This window comes from Numida meleagris, chromosome 5, assembly GCF_002078875.1.
Source record: "Numida meleagris isolate 19003 breed g44 Domestic line chromosome 5, NumMel1.0, whole genome shotgun sequence".
Lineage (NCBI taxonomy): Eukaryota > Metazoa > Chordata > Aves > Galliformes > Numididae > Numida > Numida meleagris.
In genome coordinates this window covers 71,518,384-71,538,618 of record NC_034413.1, presented here as the reverse complement: position 1 = coordinate 71,538,618, position 20,235 = coordinate 71,518,384, and the positions used below count along the sequence as shown (strand labels likewise).

At 42.0% G+C, this 20,235-nt stretch overlaps 1 protein-coding gene across 6 annotated transcripts in view; it reads right to left on the bottom strand.

The window, feature by feature from the left end:
* Window positions 1–9,892, bottom strand: part of MARCH7 (membrane associated ring-CH-type finger 7) — a 28,843-nt gene extending 18,951 nt beyond the window's left edge. For all 6 annotated transcript variants that reach the window (XM_021397632.1, XM_021397635.1, XM_021397633.1 and 3 more), the window contains exons 1-2: window positions 9,740–9,892; window positions 4,460–4,616 (exon numbers count right to left, since the gene is read on the bottom strand). In XM_021397632.1, coding sequence (XP_021253307.1) covers window positions 4,460–4,606 — 147 coding nt within the window. In that variant the 5' untranslated portion in view covers window positions 4,607–4,616; window positions 9,740–9,892. The remainder of the gene's footprint in view (window positions 1–4,459; window positions 4,617–9,739) is intronic.

The window sequence follows — 20,235 nt, the reverse complement described above, 5'->3', positions numbered from 1 at the left end:
AGCCCTCACCATCCAGTCATCTATCCCATATTTTCTCAGCTTCATTATCAGGATGTCATGGAAGACAGAATCAAGTCAAGCTAGGCGACAAGTCAAGGTAGACAACATCCACTGCTCCCCTCTAATCCACCCAGCTGGTGATGCCACAAAAGGCTGCAAGGTTGGTCACCTCGCAGCCTTCTCTTCTCCAGGCTAAACAGCCCCAGCTCTCTCAGCCTGTCCTCATAGGAGAGGTGTTCCATCCCTTGGACTGTTTTTGTGGCCCTCCTCTGGACACACTCCAACAGCTCCATGTCTCTCCTGTACTGAGGACTCCACATCTGGTCGCAGTGCTCCAGGTGAGGCCTCACCAGCGCAGAGCAGAGGGGCAGGATCCCCTCCCTCGCCCTGCTGGCAACGCTTCTTCTGATGCAGCCCAGGACACGGTTCACTTTCTGGGCTGTGAGGGCACAGTGCTGGCTCATGTCCAGCTTCCCATCCACCAGTAACTCCAGGTCCTTTTTGGCAGGGCTGCGCTCAATCCTTTCATGCCCTGGCTTGTGTTACTAGTGGAGGTTGCCTTGACCCAGGTGCAAGATCTTGCACGTGGTTTTGCTGAACATCATGAGGTTCTCCTGGGCCCACTGCTCAAGCCTGTCTAGGTCCCTCTGAATGGCATCCCATTCCTCTGGTGTGTCGACCATACCCCACAGCTTGGTGTCATCAGCAAACTGCTGAGGGTGCACTCGACCCTACTGTCAAAGTCACTGATGAAGATATTAAAGAGTATCGGTCCCAGCACCGATCCCAGGAGGATACCTCTCACTGCTGACCTCCACCCAGACATGGAGCCATTGACCACCACTCTCTGGATTCAATCCTGCGGCCAGGTCTTTGTCCATTGAACAGTCCACCCATCAAATCCTTCTCTCTCCAATTTGGAGACAAGGATATTGTGGGGCACAGTGTCAGAGGCCTTAACTGAAGTCCAGATAGAAGACACCAGTGGCTCTTCCCTTGTCCATTGATGCAGTGACACCATCATAGAAAGCCACTGGGTTGGTCAAGCAGGATTTGCCCTTGGTGAAGCCATGCTGGTTCTCCCATATCACGTCCCTGCCTTCCGTGTGCCTTAGCATAGCTTCCATGAGGATCTGCTTGCTCCATGATCTTTCCTGGCACAGAAATGAGACTATCAGGTTGGTAATTCCTGGGTCATGCTTTTTTACCCTTTTTAAAAATGGGTGTGATATTGTCTTTTTTCCAGTCACCACGGGCTTCACCTGATTGCCACAACTTTTCAAATAACGTTGAGAGTGGCTTGGTGACTCCATCAGCTAGTTCCCTCAGGGATGCAACTCATCAGGACCCATAGATTTGGGATGTTCGACCTCCTCAGGTGGTCACGAACCTGATCTTCACTTACAGCAGGAGGGACACTGCTTCCCCAATTCCTTCCGAACAGTCGTCAGAGAAGACCAAGGCAAAAAAAGTTGAGTACCTCAGCCTTCTTCTTGTCTGTTGTTACCAGCTTGCCTGCGTCACTCACTAGGGAATGTACACCTTCCCAGACTTTCCCGTTCTGGTTGAGGAAGCTGCAGAAGGCTTTCTTGTTCTTTTTGTCATCCCTTGCCAAGTTTAGTTCAAGGTGGGCCTTGGCTTTCCTGATCCCTTTCATACACAGTGTAGCAGCTTCCTTATACTTTTCCCACAGTACCTGTCCCTATTTCCACTGCCCTTGGATTTTCTTCTTGCTCTTCAGTTTGATCAGCAGGTCCTGGTTCAGTCATGCTGGTGTTTTGCCTTCCTTTCCTCACTTGCTACACCGGGGGATGGAGAGCCATTGTGCCCTAAGAAAAGCTTCCTTAAATATCTGCCATCCGTGTTCCGCACCCTTGCCCATGAGGACAGTTTCCCAGGGTGTTTTGTTGACTAACTCCGTGAAGAACTGGAAGTTAACTTTCCTTTTCTAATTCAGCATCCTAATTTTACTCTTTGCCTGTCTCATATCCCTCAGGAGCATGAACTTCACCACAGCATGGTCACTAAAGCACAGGGAGCCTCCAATCCTGATGTCACCAATCAGTTCATGTGAGGAACAGGTTCGGTACTGCATCCCCTCCGGTGGGCCCATCTATTACCTGACTCAGGAAGTTATCCTCAATGCATTCCAGGACCCTCCTGGATTGCCTACATCATAAAACATGAGACTTTTTTCTTGTACTATTACAATACTTTGGATTTTGTATGATAAGTTACCTAAAAACAATGGTATATCACGTATCTCAAATTTGTTTATTACTAGCGTGATTGTTGTGTCTTCTCAGATGACCACAGGCTAAAAACTTAATGGTGCACGTAAGAAAGTTCTTCCTTCTTTTTTCTTCTCCTTTTCTTCTGATACTGTTATGGCTTTCAGCTATGCCAAATTACACTCTGTCATACATCTCTGTATGACAATACACATGAAAGCACATACAAGAACCTGTACATACATGAAAAATGTATTGAACTATCCACACAATAGAAACCAGCTTTTTTAAGCACTAGTCAAAACCAAACGCTTAAGTCTGACTGCTCTGTATCCAAAAAGTTATTTTTAGTTAATGTTATGTTCTCTAGCTATAGTCTAAACTCTACAAGTTCTCTTTACATTTACCAAGTACTATAATGTTCTTCTAAATGACAAATCTTTTAAATGCTTTTTTTTAAAAAAGGTAGGCTTCTAAATGAGTTAAAACAATGAAGAAACACCTGTCTGTTCCATTCCTGCTTGACTGTATGTAATCTTATTTAGGCTAGCTGTCTTTTTTGCCCCAACCGCTTGAAATCTTAACCTGCAAGTAATACTGCAATTTTCATACAACAGCTCTGTAAGTAGCAAAGGTTCGGAGACTCCCCTATGGCTACTGCTATGCAGAAGTCTTAAAATAACAATCTCTCAGACTACTTTCTGTAAATTGGAGTGGAAAGAACGGATACAACAATCTACATTGTTTTACCTGGAATGTATTGTAAAAAAACATTCTGCAGATTAGAGGCACATTGCTCAGCAGAAAATAACCAAATTCTAATCCCAGTGCACAGTGTACTTCATGTAATAAATAACATAAAGCACATAATCCTTCCTATTTCTTAATACTAGAAAAATCATTTGGTAACACATCTAACTTCACAGCAGCCGTTCTGCTTGAGACTCATCTTTGTCCAGCAGCTTACCGTGTGATATTGTACTGCATGGGATCATAAATTCTATGAAAGAGCAAGACTGTCAGATGTGGTTTTGCTGAGCAGTCAGTGAAAAAAAAGGTAGGAATCCAAAAATTGAAACTGACTGAAAATGACCCTCAGGTGCTCTTGGTAGCCTACATACTAATGAACACATGCATGCTAGATATTGCAAAATGTAACACATAGCTATATACATGTTGCGCTAAAGATAATTAGATGCTGCTTTACTTGTAAAACTGTTTCTGGAAAAGGCAGTAGATAACACAATGTCCCACACACCTTGCCAGAAGCGACCAAATTCATAACCATTTTATCAAATAAATACGAACATTTAGTCATGAAGTTGCTATTTTGCAGTGCTTACGTTTCCAGGCCCACAAATGTTAGGTGAGAACTGCTGAAAAGTGCAGAAACAAAATAATAATATTTGAGCCAAACAGTCCTCTGTTGATTCCAAGTGCCCCAAAATTACTTCTGAGTTAGTTTAATGTATACTTGCCACAATACTCTTTCAAAGTGAAAGCATCTGCACAGCATGGCTTCTTACTTTCGAGTACAGGTTCCCTACCCCACAAAAGCAATTTGGTTAGGGTTACATATTGCACGTGAAAGAGCAGGTCTCTACCACAGCCCCATCTACTGTCAAATCTAGCTGTATTAATATAGTAATGTGACAGCACAATGCCAGCCTAAAGGTTCTCTTCTTACCCTTACAAAATGCAAAGACAGTAAGAAGGTGTTCCAAAGCAGTACATCCTGTCAACTCTTACAACTGCAATATATTCCCGTACTTCCTGCATCGCTATCCACACATGAAGCGTAATGCTCTACACACACTGAAATTAAAATATAATCCTCACCTATGCTCACCAGAAAACCACATTCTATGCACATTAAGGACAGCAGTAACTACTGTGAAAACAGATTCACAGTGCCTGGCCACCCTTCTGTCATCAATCAGTTCACTTCTAAAGGAGCAGCTACAAACAAAAGTAGATACAAATATCAAAGCTAGAACTGTTAGTTCACTGTGCAAAAAAAACTTTCATTGGCCTAGTCATTAATTAATTAATCATACAGTTAACTATATTTCCCGTTCACAAATGTAAAGCCCTGGCTGAGACTTTCTTATATTACCCCATCCCCCTTTTTGAGTTTGTATGTCAGTGTGCCACCTTTAGTGTTCTTCTCAGTGAGAAAGAGACATTAAATGAATTTACACTTTACAGAGAGAGTCGAATCACATTACCTGGTACCCAGAGTCTAATCTCCGTGAAGAATCTCTTGCACTATATGCATCAGCTAAACTGTTTCCAGTTAATGTTCTGGGTCCTAGAGCAGAGCTGGAGGCCTGAACAGATATCCTTCGAGGAATTCTTGAGGGTTTAGACTCCATTCTTTGTATCCTGCAAGCAAAGGACACACCGTTGTGTTTTTTCTCCCTTTCAGAAGCAGATACCTCCATGCAAAACGCACACAAGTGTTTTCTAAATGCAACATAAATATGAGTCACGCGCACAGACGCACACATTTACACCAAGCTTTGGTCTGATCAAGCATCGGGAAGATGGGAAATGAGTTCTTTCCCTGAGTTTGGTAACTCTTCTTTACATCTCCACCCATTTCATGTTATAAAACTAGAAACATAGAACTTACTTATATTCTTATTGTTACGTTATATTCTTACTATTATATTACCAGTGGGACTCCCTGAAGAACGCTGCAGCAGTTGCATGAAAACAAAATGAGTCAGGGAAGGAATCCTCAGATTAACTAAATTCACAAATTAATTTTTTTGTTAACGAGCTGCATCTTGAACCTGAGAAGATGAACTAAGTACACGTGAAGACTACACTCAAACATAAGTCTTCAGGGTTAAAACTACGAAACTTCACCTTTCCATTAAACAACTCTACTTGCAAACTACCTGCCTCAAAGAAGTAATTAAGTTTTCCAAGACAACTCCCACTAAAATCAATGTATAAAGCCAAAGTACATGTTGTCACACAGCATATAATATATTTTCATTTGACTCTCGAGTATGTACTTAGAATCACAGAATGGTTCGGGTTGGAAGGGACCTTTCAGATCATCTAGCTCCCTTGTGGATGGATTGATATAGGCAGTGGCACCTCCCTCTAGACCAGGCTGCTCACAGCCCCATCCAGCCTGGCCTTGAGTGCTTCCAAGGGGAGGGCATCCACAACCTCCCTGGGCAACCTGTGCCAGTGTCTCACTACTCTCACAGTAAAGAATTTCTTCCTGATATCTAATCTAAATCTACTCTCTTCCAGTTTAAAAACCATCTCCCCTCATCCTGTCTCTACCTGCCCTTATGAGAAGTCCCTCCCCAGCTTTCCTGTAGGCCCCCTTCAGGTACTGGAAGGCCGCTGTAAGGTCTCCTTGCAGCCTTTTCTTCTCCATGCTGAAGAGCCCCAGCTCTCTCAGCCTGTCCTTGCAGGGGAAGTGCTCCAGCCCTCAGCTCATCTTTGTGGCCCTCCTCTGGACCTGCTCCAACAGCTCCATGTCCTTCTTGTGTTGGGAGCCCCTGAACTGGATGCAGTAGTCCAGGTGGGGTCTCACGAGAGCAGAGCAGAGGGGCAGAATCACCTCCCTCGTCCTGCTGGTCGCATTTGTCTTGATGCAACCAAGGATATGATTGGCATACTTGCTCTTTTGCTATTTCTATGCATCTCAAAATAAACACTGTTGCCTTTGCCAAACAAGAAGTGATTTTGTGGGTCATTCTTTTCTTTGAAAGGATGTTCTCATCTACTACTGCTCAAAAACTTGAGATAGGTACATAACTGGCTTGCTAATATTCCCAGATTCTTCCTCCTCAGCAGGACAGATAAAATTGCACCACAAAAAGTAAATACACTGCACAGAATCCCAGCATTGTCAGTGGTGTGCTGCAGAAAGAGCTATGTGACAACTAAGAACTGAAAACAGATGGCTGAGAACCACTGAGACCATTCCATGAGAGCAAGGTAATTTGCAGAAGTGGTACAACTTGTTTTACATAACCACTATTCATTCTGATCTAGCCTTCTGAAAATTGCAACGGGAGAAAGATATATCAGGAAAAAATTACCAATCAATAAAGCCCAATTATTTCCTCACATTTAGTAACAAAGTCTCTGAAAAACTACTGCAATCCGGACATGCCTAGCATCCAGCTGCAGTTCCTGGCTGAGTTCATATACTTGGGAACTTTCCCAGTCATCAATCCTTTCCCAGCAAAAATTCGTTTGAACCTAAGTCCATTAATCAAACAAATGAATAACTGCAAAATGAGACTATTGATTTCCCTGAAACGAAGGTTTTTAAGCCACTTCTCTGGTGCAGGTTCAGCCACTAGATTGACAAAACAGATCACACCATAAAGTAGCGTAAAAGCTTAATTATGCAAGGAAAGCATAGCATAATCGTAAGATGTTTAAGTGAACATTTAAACCAACAGTCAGATAAACGTGGGAAGATCTTCAGACGGTACAAAGAGTTACTGGGCTGTATCATGGAGCAGCACACCAGATACTGAACTATGCTTCAAACATTAACAGCCTATACACATACGTATGTATTTGGTTAAATGAGATCAGTTCAGGAATCTTAACTTCTCACTTACCTAACCTTGGATTAGGAACTTAAAAGTCATGCAATGGTTAAGTTTCTCAAATCACGTTTAAACCCATAAGTAAATACTGGACAGCAGCATGTTTGAGTAATTCTCAAGCTCGTAAATACAGTTTTATCAGTAAGAATGCTCTGGGCAGCACTTCACAGCCCAGAAGAACACCGTCATCCACATGAGTTTAAAGAAATTCATTAACAACAAATTCAGTAATCTAAGCCACACCACTTTCTATGAGTCATCTGTGCAATGAAACGTAACAACCACATTTCTTCAAAGTATTTGTAACATTAATGAAAATACTGTAACGATTGTTAATTTAAACCCTAGAGTAATCTGCCAGCATGTACGCTGCAAGCCTAGTACCTGTTTGAAGCTACAGGAAGAGTGAAAAAGTAACTACTCAAGTTGCAAACTTTGAATGTAAATGAATCGCAGGTCACAGTAATAGATACAAGGGTCTAAGTAGCACAGGTCAACCACCGGCCTTGATATTTGACATCCAAAACACTGCTTGTCTATGTTTTACATTTACACAAAATACAAAGGACAAGGCCAGGAGGGTCAGGCACACAGATTAAGGAACCCAATTTTTCTGACAAAGAGCATCAGAACAATCGCTTTGGTTATGGATGAGTCTGTTTCTGGATCACTTTGCTTTGTATACATGTGAATTAAATAACGTAAGTGAAAGTTAGAGGCAGACAGGCAGAAAACACACAGATGAAAGGAAGGAAGCTCCCTACAGCAGGAATCAGCGCAGACACATCCAGCCCGCAGCCCAGCACAGACCGTCCTGCTGCCATCCCCTGTTCCACGCCATCACGGCAGTGGCTCTGCCCCACCGAGACAACCGGCCTCACCCCCATCTCTTGCAGCAACCACACACTGGTGTGCGATGGGCACTGTCTGAGCTGAAAACAGGACACGGGGAAGGTGCAGTGCAGCGGTGACTCTAGTTGTGGCAAATAATTCTATGCATTTTGATACTTTGGCTAAACACAGTCTGGTGAATCACAAAAAATATGCAGCCACGCTTGCAGTTTTGATGAAGGAATTTGAGAGCAGGTTTCAAGATTGCCAGAAAGGTCATCCATCTTTCAGCATATCTGCAACTCCGTTTTCAGTAGACATAAATGCATTACCTGCAAATTTTCAAGTGGAACGTACGGAGCTGCAACCAGATATTCAACTTAAATATTTGATCATATCTCTATATCAGGCTTTAATAAGCCCTGTCTTACCAGAGAAAGATACCCCTTGCTTCACAATCGTCCCTTCCTCATGTCATTGCTTTCAGCAGCGCTCACATTTGTGAACAACTGCTTTCAGTTGTTCACGAAGCAGAGGAAGAGTAAAATTTCATAAGAAATCTCTGACAAACACCTTGTGAGCTCACTAAGACCTGCAGTTACTTCCATTGAACCAGACCGATGTGTTAATTTCACAAAAACACAGTCTCATATCCCACTAGTTTTATTTTCTTGTTGCTCTCTTTTTTCATTGTTTAATAAAAAAAATAGTAAAAGAAGTTATGTCACTTATATACATTAACTATTTATTTTATATGCAGTCCAAGACAATTCCTCTTCACTCAGTGAGGCCCACGTAAGCCAAAACCTCGGACACACGTGAATTAGCATCTAAATGAACAGAGGGAGGAGACAGCAGTGGAAGAAGTTAGAAGATTTTTATAACTAAATTAGAGATCATCTACCACTAATAAAATCTTGTGATGCGTCTCAAGACCGGTTAAAAAAAAACAGTACTGAAATTAAACTTTTGAATTTAAAATTGTGCATGGAAAAGAAATGGCCATTTTGTATCCGAGAGGAGGAGCTGCACCACCTATTCTGAGTTCACAGCTCCAGCGCCCCTCCCTTCTTCATCTGTCATCCCTACAACTACGTAATAAAACATCAACTAGATCTAACCTAGCCACAACAGACGTAACAGGAAATTAAAAACATCAATAGCTCTTTGCAGGAAAGCAGTATAATCTGAAAATGTAAAAATAACACAGCAAATATTTAGAATAAAAGCCTCTCACTCTTCCTTCTGTGCCCCCCTAACCCCACCTACTGAGAAACGAGAGGCAACACAACATACTCACGTCCACCAGAAAGCAAAGCCTTTCTGGCTGCCATGGAACAGCTTAACACATTTGTGGGTCCCCACTTAGAGCTGCACACACCTCATTTCCAGCTCAGAAATTCAGGGTCCACCTCAGCACTACACGGTGATGCTCCAGCCAAAACCTTGAGCTTTTAGGGCTAGAGATTTTAGTGCGCCCTGACACACAGTAGTTCATAAGGTTGTTGCACAAACAATTTGTGACCACGTGTTCTTCATGTTTAATCAGAAAACGCTTTAAGCGACAAGCAAGATGGAGCTCACGGTAAATTTCATCGGTCCGTGGAACTCTGACCGGGATTTTCCCCAGCCTCCAGCCAAGAAGGCTGACAAGAACTCAGCAGCGTCCCAGGCCACTCGGGATCACGGCACCATGCGCAGGAGCAGTTCGCTTTCGCACCCGGCGGGCCGCCCCCGGCAGCGCCCGCCGCCAGCGGGAGCAGGGGGAGCCAGCGGGCGACAGCGGCCCGCGCCCCGGGCCAGCGCCAAGCGGCGGCGAGGAGCGCTCCGCTCCGATTCCGCCAGACAGCGGCTCCCCGGAGGGAGGCCAGGAGCGGAGGGCCCCGGCCGTCACCCCGCGACGCGGCCCAGGAAGGCGCGCGCCCGTCAGCGGCGTCCGCGGAGAGAAGGGAGGAGGAGCCAGGCGCCGGCCCCGACACAAAATGGTTTCCGCGAGCTCCCGGCCCCAGGCCGACGCGCGGGCGAGAGCCGGGCCGCACGGGGTCACCCTCCCCTCCTCGAGGCCATAAGGCTCGTACTCACTCTCACTGGCGCGGCCCCCACGATACAAGCATTAGAAATCCGCCGGAGAGGCCGGGCCGGGCCCTCAGACGGCCGAGCGGAGCCCGCCGCCTCTCCTTGCAACACAATGGCGTCGACGCTGCCCGACGCGTCCGTCAATCACTGCCCCGCCCATGCCCAGCTCTCGCGAGAGCAGCGAAGACCGGGGGGAAGGCGTGAGCTGGCGGCGGCCGCCGGGGGGCGCCGCGCTCGGGTGGCGCCGCGCTGCTGTCGGAGCGGCTGGGACTCGGTTCTCCCGCCGCAGTCGCAAGCTTCAGCGTCTCGCTGGGGCGATAGCCATCTGCCGTCAGCCTGCAGCGCGGCTTTCCTGAGTCCCAGCAGCACGCTCAGCGCCCTACATTGCATTGTTACAACTAAGACAAAGGGGTGTGAAATAGTGGCAGGCTAGCCAGTCTGCAGGGAAAAAAAAGCCAAGATCCACCCTCCCTGACACAGGCATACAACGCATCCAGATCCGATGTGTGCATACCGCATAGCTCTGACATATCTGGGACACGCAAGTAAGACCAGACAGGCTGGTTAGAAACTAGCCAGGTGGCATCTCTAGATGGTAGGGACGGTCCTATGATTAACAAATACCTTGCTAGATTCTGTTTCCCATTCGTGCTTTTAAATGTATTTTTCCTCACGTTTGCATTGTGTCCGATTTGGTTCACTGATTCTCTTCCATACACAACTGTGGAGCAAGATACTTGTGAACTGGAGACAGAGGACAAAGGGCTGGGAAGAGCTCTAATGAGACAGAGAAAAGCATTTGGAGGAAAACTCGGGGGAAATAAAGGCTGCTCTGGTCTCTGTTTTCTTTGGGTTGAGATTTTGTTGATGTTGTTGTTTTGTTTTGTTCTGTTTTGTTTTTTTTTGTTAAGGGACCTGTTCCCTTTTACCAGCATGCCAAATGAATATTTGTTGGATTTGGAAAAATACTGTCTGTAGCAGCAAGAAGCAGGCTGCTGTTCCTGCCAATACAATTTTTTTTTGGCAAATCTGTCTCCAGGAAGGACAGCTGGGGATGGACTTAATGAATCACTCTAGTGGTAGTGGATGCCCTTTCTCCTCGTTAGTAAACAAGAACACTTCTAGAACTTGTTAAACCTAAGGGAAATTATATTCTTAAAGGAAAGATTCTGCATAAATCAATTGCATTCACAGATCAAGTAAAACGATCACTGTGAATGTAGAGGACAGAGCGTGAAAACCTCCTGCAGGTAGAACAGATCATGGCCATCACTAAGCAAGTCCTTTTTCTTCTGAAAGGCAATGTTAAATTTCAGAATCGTTCAGCCCAGTCTCACTATCACCAGAAGAGGATTTTCGGGGGTGCTAAAAAAAAAAAAGTGTATCATTCACTGCATTAGCTCTTCCCAGCACAATTCACAGTCTGTATTACTTGATGGGTTATGCAGTATCCTTTTATTAGCAATCTGTGAACCATTTGTTGGCTGTACTTTTGTCAAAACTTTTTTCCTCTAGTTAGAATTAAGAAAAAAAAATTACACAAGCACCTGAACTCATAGGGCTGCATTTTTGTAAATGTGCGGAACAAATCAAAGAATTCCCCTGTAATACAACTGTTCATTTATAAATATACAATCTTGGGACATTTTAAAATATAATGAACTGTATCACCTTATTCCACAAAAACTTTGTTATATTGTGAAACATTACTGAAACTGGACCATCTCATGAGCCTAGAACACAGCCTGTAATGTGTCTAAAGGAAAACGTCAAAAACGTTGGGTTGTACTGACTGGAGACACAGCAGCCTGTGTAATAATGTGCTTGTAAGTGGCAGAGTAGCAGGTTTACAGTACTTCTGTTTCATCATGTTTAGCTGTATCATGCATACAGTCTTTCCTTCTTGTCACATAGGAATAAACTTCTGCTACTGAAAACTTAAGAAAATTTGGATAGCCTTAAGAAATCCTCTTGTGTGCCTGAGTTATAAGAATCAATTAGTTGCACAAAGGTAATACACGTATGGGCATAAACATATGGAGTTAAAAATGCCTTTCAACTAGAATAATAGCAATGTAAGATTCCACTGAAATCTGCCTAAGCTCTTTTACTGAGGATAGTATGTAAGTAGGGCAGGGAGTAAAATATGCTTTACCACTGTGTTGATAGGAATGGAGAATTTCTTTCCTGGACCAGGAAAGAGATAATTATTGTTATTGTGTTATTATGACCAAATTACTATTAAAGCAGAGAAGGAAGTAGGAGGAGCAAAGCATCAGCAATTATTAGTTGCATGTACACACAAGGGGATCGTTTTTCTTTTCCTGTAATTGAAATACAGTGCTCTCACTCTGTGTCCTCCCACCATTTCGTCCCCCCACCTGATTTATTTGTTTATTCCTTTTCTTTCATTTGTATTATGTCCATCGCTTTTCTGGGTAAGAACAAATGACTACGATTAAACAGAAGACATCAACTCTCTGTGAAACCGCACCTCTCTGTTGCCCTTGCTCTACAGAGGAACACATTGAAATCTTGTTCTTAAAATTCAACCAAGAAAAAGTCAAAATGAACAAACGTGTTTATTGCGCATTTAAAATAGCAAGACCAGAATGAATATCTTCTTGTGACTAACACAAACGAGGAAATAAATATCAAAAATATTTGATGTAATAAATCAAGTGTAGGATTAGGAAGATGGTCCTGGCTTCCACTGTTTTTTGTACCAGAAGTGTATTTCATCTGTGGAAAAATACAGTTTTTTTCTCGATTTTCTTCTGCTTTACAATACAGTTGTGGTAAATAAAGGTAATGTCATTCTTCAAGTAGACATAATTATTGAATTTAAACTAATAAATATGCACATAAATTCAACAAAGGCCTAGTTAGAATTTGCTTTCAATAACACCTGCTTTGCACTACAAAGCAAGCCATACTGTATTCTATGTCCATTTTGTATGAGCTTAAGTTAAGATAACGAAATCTAAGGATAATTTTGAAAGGTTGTTTTTTTGTTGTTTTTTTGACCAAGGATGGGATGCCATCAGTCAGCAGAGATGGGAAGAGAAGCAACGAGGAGACGTTTTTTCTTTGGTGTAAGGGGTTCTTGAAGGTTCTTATCAACGAGACTCACAGGGACATGAGACAGCATACATTCCTGCCTTTCCCTTGGAAACCTGAGGATTGGAAGTGACAAGAAAACAACCTAGTGCTGGACATACTCCCTGATTTTGGAATAAAGGTGCTCCTTAACTCCACGGGATATAGGAGAATTGAGGCACTTTTGTTGCCTCTTGTTGAATTTGCCGCTAATGTGATAATAGGCACTACGGGTGTTTCACAGAGTGTGATACAAGACTCCCAGTGTTCAGTGAGAAAACACACCAAATAACAACCTCACAGCCTGGAGCTATACATCAGAAACAGCTGACGACACGCATCTCTAGTCTTCATTTCTTTGACGATTGATTATTTTATTACACAGGTACAAAGGGATGCTAAAAGGTTTCTTCTCTTTCTCAGGTGCCACTGAAAGTCAAATGAGCACATAACAGTTTTTAATGCTTCATGTCTTCTTTCAAGAATGTGCAATAAGCTTGTTATGTAAAATAGGCTTCTGAGTCCATCTTATTTGAATGAACTCAATGCTTATTGTCATGGACTCAAGTGCTGTATGCAGCCCCAGCAATCAGGCTGGAGCCTTTCCTTATGCACTCTCTTGCTCTTTGTGTGCTGAATCACACCAGGTTGTCCTAACTTCCATTCAAATGTTCTCATTTATTTTTAAGTCTCCCACTGGGACAGGCAGTTTATAGCATACAGATATTATAAGCTGACTTCCAGGATCTGCTTTTTGCCAGTAGTCTGTATGAAACCAATATAATTTGCAAGTATTTGGCAGCAGCAAAAAATGTTTTCATACTAGATAAACCTTAAGTATTTTTACGCTTCTTTATAATACATCTGTTTTCTGCACTCATTGCTCTTGGGGAAGGTGCTCAGCTTTACTGTTCCTTTCCACAACCCAAACTCTTCCTCATCAGAGCCCAAAGCTCTGAACTTTTGGATGACTACTGAAATAAATGTCAGGGAGAGGGTTTATTCTTAATGGGATATTTGTAAATAATTACAGTGGCTAATGAATGGGAAACACTAAGAGGCAGCACACATGTGCAATTGCATCCCACTTTCCCTGTCATGACTGGTAAAGCCCATGTCAAGCTCTGCATGTGAGCGTACTGTTTCTGAGGATTAGTACTACTGAAAGGAAAATTAAGGATGTGTCCTAGCCCTAGTATGATTAGGCACACCGTGCTGCAGTACTGATCTGATTATTTTGAACAGAAACAGCATCCAGCATGTTCCCACACACATACTGTAATAACGGATGAAGTACCACAGTCTATCACAGCCCATCACGATCACTGGCTTCTAAATAAGAACGTGGTCTTACAAGAAAAAGGGCTCGCTAGTCTGTATTAGCATTATCTCCGGATCTAATGTTACACGATGACAGTTAGATAGCTCTACTCCATCAATGGAAAGCTTTGGATCTTTTCCATTTAAATGGCATTTCAAGGACAGGAGAGGGAGTTGGTTCTACATCTTTGGGTTAGTTCTGAAGTAATCTGACAGTCAGAATCTATGATTTTTGTAGGTTTCTTCCAACTTCCCCTCTCTCCCCTCTTCTCCCTCTCTTTTCTACCCCTCTCCTTCTCATTCATTTATATTATTGGGGTTTCAACTGTACTGTTCTTAGTAATTCATTGCTCTTTTCATCTCCCAGGTATGTGAAGGAAGCAGAGGTGTCTACTGTCTCTGTCCTTAACCTAAAAATCAGCCTGACTATGAGTAAAAAAATTCTTGCAACGTTACCCCAGTGCAGAGTACATACACAAGGAATTTCTACACTAATTTCGGTAGGGAAACACTTGCAAAGACTGCAGTCACGTTTCCAATGCTGTTGTCCCGTTATGTTCCACACCTTTGCTTCAAGAGCAGAGCAAAAGGCATGTGAGTGTGAATGATTAAAAAGAAGAATTCTATTAAGTTGCAGTGTTATGTTACTAACAAAACGAAGACAGTTACTTTTTTATAATATGCTGAACACAAATCTTCAAGGGCATTTACAAGACTGAATAATTTACCAAATTTTCTTGGTGATTTCATGTCAATAAAATACGTTAGCTGTCATCCCTGTAACATAACAGTGCACACATTCCCTCTCCATCTGAAAGAAATATAGCCTTTAGCCTTGTACCTTACTCCAAAGATCACGTGGGGTGTCACAGGTAGAATGGGAAATTCCTTCTGATAGAACAAATACAACAGAATCAAGGGGGAAAAAAATTACCCTAAACTTAGATAGAATCAATTTATTTTAAGACTGCAACTTATGACCAAAACTTCAAAACTCGTCTTGAAATCAATGGGTTGCTTGCATGGTTTAGTAAGTGGGTAACTGTGTTCTGGAGTAATTGTATTTTCTGGATGATTTTTGAAAGCAATTCCAGCTTGTGCTCAACCTCCATCTACAAACCATGAAAGTCACTAGGGAGGACTTTTGTCAGAAAGACAAGGCTACAACCTTCTTGCCAAAAGTAAGTAGTAAGCACTGTTATGAACATCAACTTGTTGAGTTCTGAGAAAGAATGAAGTGTATCTTGTCATTAAAGTAGCAGCAGAATTCGAACATTGAATGTAGCTGTCAGGTCAATTCTCAGGAGTCTGACAATAGGAAAGTCTCAGCTGACATTGAATAAGACATCTTTTGCTAGTGGTACCTCCCAAAACTTCTGCCTCTTCTGATTACTCCTGGACTGTTCTGGGAGCTCAGCAACCATTGTAACTCCCTATATACAGTTTCTATTATGTCTTCTAGAGTATGAAGATGCTGCTATGGAAATGTGTGGAAAACTACTGATGCACACAGAACTCTATATAAATATACACATACACATTTATAAGCGTACTTATACAGATGTTACATGCAGTGTCTTCTCTTCATTTTATACAGGGGGGAGATGTTATTGGAGATTGGTCCTTGAAGTAAGTATGGATCTTGCTAAGAAGTAAGGAATCTCAATCTGAAATGCAAAGGATCTAGTTTGTGGTGAGCAATTGTGAGAAAGGAATTTGAGTGCAACAAAGCCACTCGGCAAGTTTGAGCTAAATTGCACTCCATTTTTAGAAAATAAGAATAGACATGTTAGGCTGATGAAAGGTCCAGCTAGTGTGGTATCTTATCTCGAATCATGGCTGGTACACACAAATAGAAGAGGGCGTAAGAATGGTGCAGAGCGTACCGTGATGCTCTCCTCCGTTTAACTGTCATCCAAAATCTGGGAGGAGCTCTGTAACTCCAGCGTGGTGTTAGGAAGCAGCATTCCTTTATTCCTCACGATGCGCACCGGGCGACCTGACAAGCAAGCGCGCTCTGTCGGAGCTCAGGTTCTACATTTAAACAGTTGAGACATACATATGCAGCACACTGCCACACTAATTCGTTCTTTTTCAAGGACTCGTTGACATATGCTAATGTCCCTTTGGGCATGCTCAGTGGTATCTGCGGCGGTCGAGTGCCCACCTACTTCTTCCCCATTTTCCACCATCAGCTTCATCGCGGAGACCTTTGACTCCTCGACACTTTCAGCCGCTTTTCCCCAGTTTGGAAAATTTCCATTGCTCATTGGGCCACAGTGAGCAACTTTTAAAACAACATATGTGGAATCTGAGGAAGATGTCCTTGCACCTACCAGGTGCAAAAGATAAAATACTCTGTTATGACTCCTGTGATTTTGTGAGGCAAAATTGTTGAGGCAAAAGATAAAAGTATTCTGTTTTGTCCCCAGTGCAAAATTATTGAGGAAAACAAGACTGTTCACCTACAAAGCTAAAATGGAAAGTTTTAGAACCATCACTCATGGATTCCTTCTGCTTAGTTCTTAAACAAATTTACTGATCCCTACTGCTAAACAAACCAACCTATATCATCACCAATACAAATTTTCATCATTTTGGACATTATGCCCATATTTTCAACAGCCTTTGGTGGATTACAATTTTACTTAACTGGATTAGTGATTTTTATATATTGCTGCCGTGCCTCGGCAACAATATATATATGTATATTTAAAATACATCCTGTACTAGTAATTCCTTAATTTTGGTTTGTGGTTTGTGAAAAATTAACCAATGTTTTATGTTTAGAACTTACTACGTGATAATTTAATTGTAAACATCCTAATTATTGCACGAAGAAAAACAGCAAATCATTGTTCATAGAATCATAGAGTGGCTTGGGTTGGAAGGGACCTTTAAGATCATCTAGCTCCCTTGTGGGGGAGGATAGCGCTAGGCAGGGACACCTCCCTCTAGACCAGGTTGCTCACAGCCCCATCCAGCCTGGCCTTGAGTGCTTCCAAGGGGAGGGCATCCACAACCTCCCTGGGCAACCTGTGCCAGTGTCTCACTACTCTCACAGTAAAGAATTTCTTCCTGATATCTAATCTAAATCTACTCTCTTCCAGTTTAAAAATATTTCCTCTCATTCTGTCTCTACCTGCCCTTATGAGAAGTCCCTCCCCAGCTTTCCTGTAGGTCCCCTTCAGGTACTGGAAGGCCGCTGTAAGGTCTCCTTGCAGCCTTCTCTTCTTCATGCTGAAGAGCCCCAGCTCTCTCAGCCTGTCCTTGCAGGGGAAGTGCTCCAGCCCTCAGCTCATCTTTGTGGCCCTCCTCTGGACCTGCTCCAACAGCTCCATGTCCTTCTTGTGTTGGATGCTCCAGAACTGGATGCAGTAGTCCAGGTGGGGTCTCACGAGAGCAGAGCAGAGGGGCAGAATCACCTTCCTCTATTGTTTCAAGTTCTGACTTTATAAATGCCTGTCATCTTGACTTCAGGTTTTGTCTTTTGTGAGTTAAAAGATTCAAATCCATTTTTCAATCTATAAGTTCTTCTATAACTTTGAACATCCAATTTTCTCTTATTCTGTTGGTCCTACTGTATCTTTTCTGAGAGAAGAAGCTGGAACAGAACAGGTTATCCAGGATGTAGGTACACCATGCATTAGTAAATGGTTTACAGAAGCTTTCTATTTTGTACTGTATTGATTTCCTAAGCATTTGTAACACTGCACTTGGGTTTTAGATCACTACTGGACATGAAGACAAGCAGATGTCTAAGGGTTCCATCTGGAATTAATTTCATTCTGCTTACTAGGGACAACGGCTGAGTGGGCATCTGCCATCCTAGGCAAATGCACCACAGAGACACTGTTGGAAATAAGGATTGCACACACTCTTCTTCTGACCCGCTTTAGCCAGGCTTGTGTATTTATGCTCATTCTTTGAATGTCCCACGAATAGGAAGGGTGTCAGACTGAATCTCTGATGGTGACTGAGTTGTTCCTTTCCCGTGCTGTGAGTTTGCTAGTTGTAGAGGCAAGATGGCTCTCCATTAGGGTGGGGAGGTGTCTATCAATGGAAGTAGATAGCTTCTTGATAGGGAAGAACAACACACAGCAGTAAAATAACTTCGCTGTTTTCACTGTGTTTGAGATTATGTGGGTGTTGGAGATTTCAGTACAGCAAGCTGAAAACTTTTTCTTCATTTTAGAAAACAAACACAGTGTAAAAGACTTCCATATAGATGTTTTGTACATTTTTTGGTTTTGTAATCAGTAAATCATTTTAATCAACCTCCGCAGTCTGAATAACTAATATATAACCCCCATACAAGAATAAAAGTAACCAGATCTTACATTTTGAATAGCATCTTTTTAATGCATTCATTTAGCACTTCTTAAACTTTTCATTATTTGAGCGTAAGAGTACTAACAATGCTTTTGCTTCCTAAAGGAGTCAGAGGAAGACTTGACTAGAAGCTGTGAGAATAAAAAATCATCACAGCACAAGATATCTGCTGTCTTTGCAAACAGCTGTTGCATAGATGGGAACTAAATCAGTGAAACAATCATGTTTTTTAAAACACTATTTAAATTATTATTTTTGTTAACGTAAAAACCATTCACGTTTTGACTGTCATTTATCTGTACTTTGCAGGAAGTCATAGGAGGAGAATGCAAAGCAGGCTTGCAATTTTCAACTCTCATTAAAAATCAAAAGAATAAATAAATAAAAATTTTAAAATACATCCTGTTCCATTTTACTCCTAAAACAGTGAAATGTGGGAGAAAGAGTTTTTACAATAGGAGAAGGTCTTACATACTGAATAGCAGCTGGAAGGGGCCTATTTAGAAGACTTTCTTGTGAATGCTGTGCTGAACAAAATGTGGAACTTAAGCTGTTGTTAAATGCAGATGGAGGTCAAAGATTGCAATCTCCAGAAACCATTGTTTGCAATATGTCTGACATCCTTTATGCACAAGAGGAATGTGCAACGCAAAAACTTCAGGAATCAGTGCAAAATAAGGTTTTCTTGGCAACCATGAAGAATTTACTGCTGCCATCAAAGACCATCATACAAAAGTGTTTGAATGCAAAAGCAGACAACAGTTGCAAAAGAACTGCAGAACAGTATTAGTCCTGCATTAGCTGGCTATTAGGGAAAGAACGTAACATCATTTTTGCAGAAAATTCCTCCTTCATTGCTGGATCTCTTTCTTAGGAATTCATAGTTAGAATTTTTAAACTTGATTTTTAGTTATAGCCTTTAAGAAATCTAAATAATATCAGAGAAAGCATAACTCATACTTACTGACAGACACGTCCCATTCATTTTTGTTATAAAATTTGTGTAAATATTCCTACCCACATTGTTGTGGAAATGGAATAGCACTTACCGCAGAATATTTGCCATCTTATCAATTACAAAAGTGAACATATATACTACGTTTTCTATTAAACATTTTTATTTCAGTTTGTGTTCTTCAGTGAATCGCAGATACGTGGTTTTATTTTTGATTTGTACAACTACTGACATCCAGTAGGATCCCCTCCACATTCTAGTAAAAACTACTGTCACCAAGTAGAGTGATTGGGATTGCTCCTGCAGACTTCACACAAATTAAATAAGCATTGTATATACAACTGGCCATTTCATATTAAACTTACATGATAGATATGATTGACATTCTCTATATGAACGCCTGAGTCATGAATACTTAGATCTCCAGCCTGATTATCAAGCAGCTGCTTTTGTATGCCACAAAACACAAGGGTTTGTGACATACTCATAAATCTTTGTAATGCAAGAGATAAGGAGCAAAATATAAATCTGGATTGAAAGGAACATATTGGCTGTAACAGTAGTGTGTTCATATGTTTCTAAGAGAGACTTAGGCTTGGACAACATTACCACTTACGAAGAAAGCACATTTTACAATTAATTTAAAATACACTAGTTTTCTCTGGAAACAATTTGGGGTTAGCTGTTTTAGCTCGTTTGGAAATATAGCCTTGTTTTCACTCATGGATTATCCTGAGATCTTGCTATTCTACTGTAATTATGCAGTTGTGATTTTTTAAATCTTGAAAAGATTGGT